Here is a 9,347-nt window from a genome sequence, read left to right as displayed (position 1 = left end):
TGCAAAGCTCTGGCTGCTGACTCCATCCCCGGAGGAGCCTCCCACACCTGCCCCACAGGCCTGCCACTGACCTGGCCTCCCATGCTGCTCTCTCTCAAGGAGTGAAAGGAGGGGAGACCTTTGCCTCAACCACAGATCACCCATTAATTCATTAAACAAATATTTTTGAGCACTTATATTATGTCGGATTCTGTGTAGGCACTGAGGATAAAGAGTGAACCCATGAACATTGAGATTGAACACATTCTATCCAGGATGACAGATACTGAAAAACAAATACAAGCAAGTGTTACCAGGAACACAAGGTGCTGTCGGAGCATTTCATAGGAAAACCAATACAATTGAAGTTGAAGATGCAAGGATCCAGAGCAAAGGGGTAGGGAGAGGTGTTGGAAAAGACAACGGGCCACTCCTCCCCTGTAACACAGGAAGTCATGAAGGATGGCTGCAGATGTAAGTGGGCTTGAAGACTTAGGAGGAGGAAGCAGAAGTACTTTATGTTTGACAGCAGCTCTTTGATCCATGTGGTAGAGGCAGTACCATCTATCTAGAGGCAGTAGTGAAGGTTTGGAAGGTTCAAGGGAGGAGAAAAGGCATGATATATGTGCATGGTGAATACAGGGAGGTATATGGGGATCATCAAGCCATGTTTTGGACCAGCTAAGGTGGATGATGATGATTTTATGATGGTGTCATCCTGCCAAAATGCCTATTTTTGTTTTTACTTTTATAGCAACTAGGCACAGCAGGGAGAATTCAGCCAGGGATAAGGCTTTGCCAGTCAAATGCAGTGACAAGCCAAATGGGTAACAAAAGAAAGTTTATTATATTGGCAAAAGAGTTGTTGAAACAAGGAACTAAGAAAAGTGAACTGGGTGGGGAGTGGCATGAAAAAAGGAGAGAGCTTATGAGCAGGGAGGAGACTAGATCCTAGTGGATGTACCCCAGCAAATCCAAAAGAAGGGGCTGCTGTGAAATGGGGGCCTGAATTCATGATCCTAGAGAGTTAGAAGATATGGTTTCTAGTTCAGACTCTGCACAACTTTGAGGTCTCCTTTGCCCCCTCTGGCCATATGTTCCTGGCCTATGTAGAGTGGAAGTATCCTAAATCCCCTTGCGTCTGGGACTTCCTATGATGCCACATTGTTGATCAATATTTTAGGCACCTTGGTATCTGAATCAAATACACTGAGCCCTCAGTAGTGGCCCATGTGTGCTTAGATTATTGGTTCCAATCTTATTGACAAAACCTGCAGAAACCCCGATCAGTGCCTGCGTTGAGCTAACATCTGTGACTTTAGATGCCCAGTCATGCTTTGGATTCCTCCAGAAACCCTAATTTCAATTCCCAAGCTATGTCATTATACATACCCTTCTAAGTCATGATCTTCTAATCTTTATGGAAACACTGTGAGGGTTTATGAAGGGGAAGGACGCTCTGGGGGATCTGGTAGTGACACAGGGTGACAAAGTGACAGAATGACAGAGCCACTGGAATGTGGGAAGTTGACATCACAACCCCCTGGTTGGGAAACAGTTTTCACATCATCTGTGGCTCATTCCCTTGAGTTGAATGCAGTGTGTGTATAAAAGGCTTCCACTCACAGTGTATCTATCCTCAGTCCCATCGTTTGCCCAAGGTTAAGAGGACAAGGTGAGTGTTTTTACTGATATGATGGCAGTTTGGGGGTGACTAGGACTGCTACACCTCCTTTGGGAAAAGCCATTCGAGGTTGGAGAGAATGGAAATTGATAATTCCAGGAAGTCGAGGCTCATGGCAATCATCAAGGTGGTTCAGAAGCAGAAAACCTGGAAGGAGTGAAGTTAACCAAAGACTGGGGCAGTGCAGACTTGGGAGTGGTAAAAGGAGCTAGTTTGTAGGACAAGAGACAGCCATACAGGGCTGAAGAGTAGGGCTAAAGGCACAGCTCGTGATGCAAGAAAGAAAAAAAGGGAGATTATGATGAGAGGTAACATAACCACAGACTCAGGTTAAAAATACGGTTTTTAGAATGCATAAATTAGAGGACAGGATGATAAGTAAGTGAAGATTTTGAGGACTACCTAGTACCCTCAGCTACTGCCTTTGAAGTCAGGAGTCTAGAGAATCAAGCCAGGCACAAGAGAAGGTGTTACAAGACTCTAACTTACTCACTGCTGAATCTCTCCTATGTCAGGAAAGCAGGGCTGCTCTGCTATTATGATGTGGCTTCTGGAGCCACATATTCAACTGTAGAATTTCAGGCTCTGTAGAAAAATGTTGATACAAACAAGTTTTACATTAATTAGACTTTCGAAATGTTTGCATTGTTTTTTTAGAGTAACTGGACTTTCTCCAAGATGTCCTATCAGAAACACCAGCAGAAGTGGCAGCTCCCTGCCAAGTGCCTCCCCAAATATCCATCCAAGTGGGCCCCTCAGGCTCCTGCTTCATGTCCACCTCCATGCCCCCCTCCAGCTCCCTCCTACTGTGTTCCCAGTTGCTGTATTTCTGGTTTTGGAGGCCACTGCTCTTTAGTTTCACTACGGTTTCCACGATTCTACTTGCGTCAGCCCCAGCATTCTGACTGCTGTGAGCACGAGTCTTCTAGATGTTCCACTTGCCATGGCTCTGGAGACTGCAGCTGACCTGTGACCTTTGAGGAATCAAAAAACCACAGCCAAGGACAAGGCCTGAGTTGATATCTTCCCTCACTCTTACCCTCCTCCTTCCTTCTCCGCCTGAACTCAGCTGCCTAGCTCCATAAGTGATGGGTTCCCTCTTTTGCTAAGAACATCAGGCCTTTTGGCCTTGGCTCTGTTACTAGATCAAGGAGACCTGCAGGCAAAAGAAAAATCTGCTTTTTGAAGCCTGATCAGTGTGCTAAAATAAAGCTTATCTTTCCTGGTGCCCTATATGTTTGTCAATACTCCATCCTCAGCTCTGAAAAACTCACATTAATCTGGATTATTTAAGCAGACTCCCACAAGGTGCAAGCCATGTGGAAATTCCCACCAAGGTAGACTTAGAGTTTGAGCTATTTGAGAAGGCTGTGAAAAGCAGAGATTCAGAAAGGTAGAGTAGAGGGAGTTTCCAAAATGTAAGCAGCCCTGTTCCACGGCTGCTGAGGCAGGTGCCGCCAACACAAAGTTTTCTTTCTGATTATTGAGGACATTTTGCTGTCCAGAGCCTTCTTATTTGGGAGAATCTGATGCTCAGGAAGGAGATGGTACAACAGTGCTTGTACCTCTCGGATCTCAGTTTCAAAAGCCATGAGAAATACTCTGCTTGAGCATATTCACTCGACTGAGTCCCTCGCTCCATGTCTTCACACAGAAGCCAGGATGAGGAGGGAATTTGTACGTGGCCCAATCAGCACAATGCCCAGGAGACTTCTGGCCTTGGTGTTGCTATCTACCCTTTTCAGGTTTTTCCCTCGTCTATGCAACAAGCCAAATGGCATAGGTGTAGGGCCTACCCTTAAAGCAATGTCCTTTCTGACCCAACAGCGGGCTTGGGTCACAAGCCACAGCAATGCTTCTGTACATCCTCCAGGGCTATGGCTCTTAGCCACAATCTTGAGACACATGATGCCTATCAGGTCAGGGGGAGACAAAGAAATAGGGTTATGGTCAGTAACCCAAAAACTGCACATATCCACAGCTTACGACAACTAAACCATGGCTATGCTGTCAAAACATCTGATTTCAGGCAGAGGAGTGTCACACACTTGAAAGCCACTCACTAAGTATGTCCTGGCAGAAGAGAGACTGTTCCTGGCTGTCTCTTGTCCCAAAATCAATTACTAAAGGTCATGGCTGGCCCAGGGCACCCAGGGCACTGGGGACTCTGAAGACAAGAATGAAGGCAGACTTCACCACCGTCCTTGACATCCCAATGCTCAGTCCAAGGAGGAGGACTTCCAGATCAGTGTTTTCCAGTCAGTGACAAAAGGAACAGGAGGGTTCCAGAGAGGTTCTTCAGGGGTTCTTGAGATTTCTATTTGTGTGTATATGTCTGTGTTTATGTGTGTTGACAACTTGGAGAACATTCAGAATGCCTGCTCAAAAATGTTAAATAACAGGTGACAATGATAGCACCTGGGAGATCACCCAGCTCTCCATGTTTATCTGGGCTGTTAGTCTAACTAGTTAACTATTAGTTAATCTAAATAGTAGATTGCAGAGTAAAAATTGTGTAACATCTTTGTGTATATTTTTAACTTTTTAATCATAGTTACTGATTTAAGGGGAAATGTTATTTTTATCCATATTATAGCCTCATCTTTAAAATAATATCTTCCATCACACACTCGTTCCTTCCAAGGGAGAACAAGTGAGTTGTCTGAGAGGTGAAATGGCGAGAGTTCTGCCTTCCTTTGTCTCTACTTTTCTACTGTGCTCACTTTGGTTGCTGGAAGGATGTCTCTCTGTGGGCCAAGTTCTATCCCAATGCAGGCCCCAAGGTTTAGACTTTGAAATAAATATTATGAAGTTCTTTTTGGCAGTGGTACAAGTTACATTTGCCAAAGCTATGATTTATAAACTCTCTGTCTTAAACCATTCTCTTTCTCAATTGTTTAAGAGTTTGGAAAGGAAAGACATATGATTAATTAACCCTCTCAAAAAATCCCAGTATTATAAAGAGTGTCACTGTATACAGAATCCACCCCACTGTTTATACATCTAGTTATGTAAAATTTTATTCACACGAAATTGTATTACAGCTCATTGCATTAAATACAATACCAGATAAGTCCAGGTATGTCAATGTTTCATGATAAATTATTCTAACAGCTGGTGAATAAGTCTTATGCCATATATAAAAAATATCATGCTAAAGTAATCTTAGCATCTAGCATAAATTTTCTTACCTGTCTTCATATATTTTATGTTTATAAATGCTTATTTTAGATAAAGGTAAAATAATGACTTCTTATACTAGAAATTTTTCACTGATAAAACAGATAACATTTTAAAAGAATAATTACTATTGTACCCAATAGAATGTGCAGGCTTAAACTGAAATACATTATGCATTACTAGTAGTAAGTGTCTTCAACTAGCAATAACTGTATTGATTATAGTATAGAAAATCAATGCCATGTGCCCTTTATTTGACTCTGTCCTGAAATAACACAGTATAATTATGTATTTTATCACCAGAGTGTGCCTTTATAATATTTAAGACTAGGTTATATTGCTGATATGTTTTATGCAGTAAAATTTCACGAGGAAGTTTTATACCAATTATTTCTTGACAATTAAAAATATCATTTTGCTATAAAGCATAACATACATTGAGTTGATAAACAGTTAAATGTTAATTTTGAAATTATAGTCAAAAATCTGGTAATGAAAACACATTTATATTATATCTAAAGTGGGTTTCACATTGTGCATTAGAGAAAAACATATATAGTCATGTGCTACCTAATGACATTTTGGTCAATTATAGGCCACACATATGAGAGTGGTCCCATAAGATGATAATGTAGCTGAAAAAGTCCTACCCCCTAGTGACATGGTAATATCGTAGTGCAAGGCATTACTCATGTGTTTGTGGTGATGCTGGTGAAAAAAAAGCTATCTGGCTGTCAGTTGCATAAAGGTATAGCACATATAATTATGCATAGCACATAATTCTTGATAATGATAATAAATGACTCTGTTGCTGTGTTTTATGTATTCACTGGATTTTTATCATTATTTTAGAGTATACTCCCCTACTTACATAAAAAAGCTAACTGTAAGACAGCCTTAGGCAGGTTTTTCAGGAGGTATCTGAAGGAAAGCATTGTTGTCACAGATGACAGCTCCATGCATGTTATTGTCCGTGAAGACCTTCTATTGTCCCTGAAGACAAGATGTGGAAGTGAAATACAGTGATACTGATGATCCTGACCTGTGTAGGACTAGGCTGATGTGTGTGCTTGGGTCTTAGTAGTTAACAAAGAAGTTTAAATTTTTAACTAGGAAGAAAACCTTATAGAATAAGGATATAAGAAAGACAATATTTTTGTACAGTTGTACAATATGTGTTTTAACTCCTATTACAAAAGAGTCAAAAAGTTTAAAAAATAAAAAGTTTATAAAGTTAAAAAGTTACGGTAAATGAAGATTAATTTATCATTGAAGAAATAGAATTTTTATAAATTTAGCATCCCCTAACTGTATAGTGTTTTTAAAGTCTACAGTATTGTAATATCCTTGGCTGTCACATTCACCCACTACTCACTCACTAACTCAAATAGAGCAACCTCTAGTCCTGCAAGCTCCATTCATGGTAAGTGCCCTATACAAGTGTACCATTTGTACCTTTCATACTGTATTTTCCTGTAAATACATTGGTGTATATATAAACTATATATGTACTGTGTATATGTAATTTTAAATACACTATATGTATTCACTGTATATATATAATTATATATACCACATATATACTATATATACTGTAGATATATTTTTACTGTACCTTTTGTATGCTTAGATACAAAAATATTTACCATTGTGTTACTACTGCCTACATTCACTATTCAGTATAGTAACATGCTGTACAGGCTTATAGCCTATGAACAATAAGCCAGACCATACAGCCTAGGTGTGTAGTAGACTAGACCATCTAGGTTTGTGGAACTATGCTCTATGATGTTCACGCAAGAAATCACCTAAAGATACATTTCTCAAAATGTATCCCTGTCCTTAAGTAACACATGACTCTACTACTAGAAAAAAAGCCTGTTAAAAATGACATGGTATTGATACTGTAAAAAGGATGTTAGATGAGCAGCTGATTTAGAAGTACAGTTAGGAGCATTTGCTGATAAAGAACTTCAGAAAGACTGCAGCATGATAACAACCTCACTTCATGAATTATTCTAAGGTTGAGATCATGAGATATTTATAATAAAACTGAACAGGAGTATGCCTGTTGAGAATAATTCCATTTTGCTTATTTTGGTATAATATGTGCAAGCAAGTCAATGGAAAGCTGACTGACACCTGAGCAATGGAAGAAAACTTTAAATATTGAGATCAGCTTTTTAGCATATTATTGAATGAATCAGCACAATGGAATGTTTATACTGACATTGCAAAAAGCAAAGACAAGAAAAATTGTAGAAATTACGTTTTATATAGACATTATTGCTAATATGTGCTTAAGTAATTGTGTGTTGCATGAAAAATAAATGAATTTAAGAAGCTGCAAATATAGTGCAAAATGATGTCTAACAAAACAATTCATAAAAATTGGCTTTAAATTTCCAGATTTTCAGTGTTATTTGTATGAAATGAGAAGACATGGGATAAGTCCTGGTCACTAGAAATAAGGGACAACCTCCTGGCAAAGATATTTCAAATGAGATAAGAAATAACCATTTTTTTGTTGATAAACATCATTATGTTGATAAATACCACCTAAACCTATTGTAGTTACAACAGCTGGAAATGTTTGCTGATTTGTTTAATAAACTGAAAAAGCTTGTCATGTGCAGTATTGCAAGGTCAATATATTTAAAGCAGCAGATAAAGTGTAAACAATCAAATGAAAACTGACTCAACACAGAAAATAAATTCAGCTTTTTGAAACACTTAATCACTATTAATTCTTTAAACAATTGTTTATCAAGCGCTTTTTATGTGCTAGGCATTGATCCGAGAGCAGAGGATATGGCTATAAACAAAAACAGTTCCTACTCTCATGCAGTTTACAGTTTCATGGAGGCAGGAGATAATAACTACACAATGGCTAAATATGTAATGTATTACCTGGTACTAAACAGTATGGAAAAGAAATAAATGAAGTCTGGGGGAACAGACAGTGTGGGTGCAGGCCTGCCATTTTATACAGGGTGGTTAGGGAAGGCTTGTGTGATAAAGCAATCTTTTGTAGGAAGTAAAGAAGCAAATCACCGCCCGGGCGCGGTGGCTCACTCCTGTAATCTCAGCACTTTGGGAGGCCGAGGCGGGCGGATCACGAACTCAGGAGATGGAGACCATCCTGGCTAACACAGTGAAACCCCGTCTCTACTAAAAATACAAAAAATTAGCCGGGCGTGGTGGCGGGCGCGGTGGCGGGTGCCTGTAGTCCCAGCTACTCGGGAGGCTGAGGCAGGAGAATGGCGTGAACCCGGGAGAAGGAATTTGCGGTGAGCCGAGATCGTGCCACTGCACTCCAGCCTGGGCGACAGAGCGAGACTCCGTCTCAAAAAAAAAAAAAAAAAAAAAAAAAAAAAGGCAAATCACATGGATATTTGGAGAAAGAGCACTGTTAGGCAGAGAGCACCAGGAGCACAAAACTCAGTCAGGATTTTGCAAGCTGCTTGGGAGGCACAGCAAAATGGTCAGTGTGCCTGGAAGGAGGGAGTGACTGCCTGGATTACAAGGATAACTTGGATTCAATCTATGAGGATCTTATGGGATTTGAATTTTTACTATGGATGACATGGGTATGCATTGGAGGGTTTGGAGCAGAGGTATGCCACTACTTAAGCTATGGGTTTTTCACTTTTATTACTTTTAATTGACACATAATAATTGTACCTATGTATGAGGTGCAGTGTAATAATTTAATACATGTACACAATGTGTAATGATCAAATCAGGGTAATTAGCATATCCATCACCTCAAACATGTATCATTTCCTTGTGTTGGGAACATTCAAAATCCTCATCTAACTATTGAAAATATACAGGAAATTATGAATTATTGTCACCCTATAGTGCTAGGACACGGGAATTTATTCCTCTTATCGAGGCCTGCTTTGCATCTGTTAACGTACCTTTGGCTACCTCCCCTTCTGCTTTGTTGAGGAAAGACTAGAATTTAAGTGCAGACCAGGGTAACCACATAGGAGGCCACCACAATAGTCAAGGCAAGAGCTAATGGTGGCTGGGACCAGGGAATTAGTGGTGGAAGAAATTTTCAGATTCTAGATACATTTCGAAGACAGGATATATGTGTCTATAAGAAAAAAAAGGGCTCAAGGATTGCTTTCATCTGGGCAATGGGAAGGATACAGTTGCATTTTAAGAGATGAAGATTTTAGGAGTAATGAGCGTTTTTTGAGGCAAGAAGGAAGTTTTGTTTTACATGTGAAATACCTATTTCCTACCCAAGTAGGAACTTTGAGAGACAAACTTGGATACTTAAGTCTGGAGAGAGAAGTTTGAGAATTATCAGCATATGTTTGAGACAGGATGATATCACCTAGAGAGGAAATACAGATAGAGAAGAGAGGACATACAATGACTGAGCCCTGGGTCACTCCAATATCTGGAAATCAAAGATATGAGAAGTAACCATCAAAGAAAGTTGGGGGGTAGTGATTAGTGAGGAAGGAGGCCATCTGTCTTGCAGTAC

General features: G+C 39.9%; 1 protein-coding gene across 1 annotated transcript; it reads left to right on the top strand.

Annotated features, from left to right (window-relative positions):
• The first annotated feature begins 1,620 nt into the window (after positions 1-1,620).
• Positions 1,621-2,896, top strand: LCE7A (late cornified envelope 7A). The gene is made up of 2 exons (XM_077984659.1): positions 1,621-1,654; positions 2,321-2,896. The coding sequence occupies exon 2, from the start codon at positions 2,342-2,344 to the stop codon at positions 2,627-2,629; it is 288 nt and encodes a 95-aa protein (XP_077840785.1). The 5' UTR covers positions 1,621-1,654; positions 2,321-2,341; the 3' UTR covers positions 2,630-2,896.
• The last annotated feature ends 6,451 nt before the right edge of the window (positions 2,897-9,347 follow it).

This window comes from Macaca mulatta, chromosome 1, assembly GCF_049350105.2.
Source record: "Macaca mulatta isolate MMU2019108-1 chromosome 1, T2T-MMU8v2.0, whole genome shotgun sequence".
Lineage (NCBI taxonomy): Eukaryota > Metazoa > Chordata > Mammalia > Primates > Cercopithecidae > Macaca > Macaca mulatta.
Note: the sequence above shows the minus strand (reverse complement) of the source record. Positions and strands in the feature narration are given on the sequence as shown.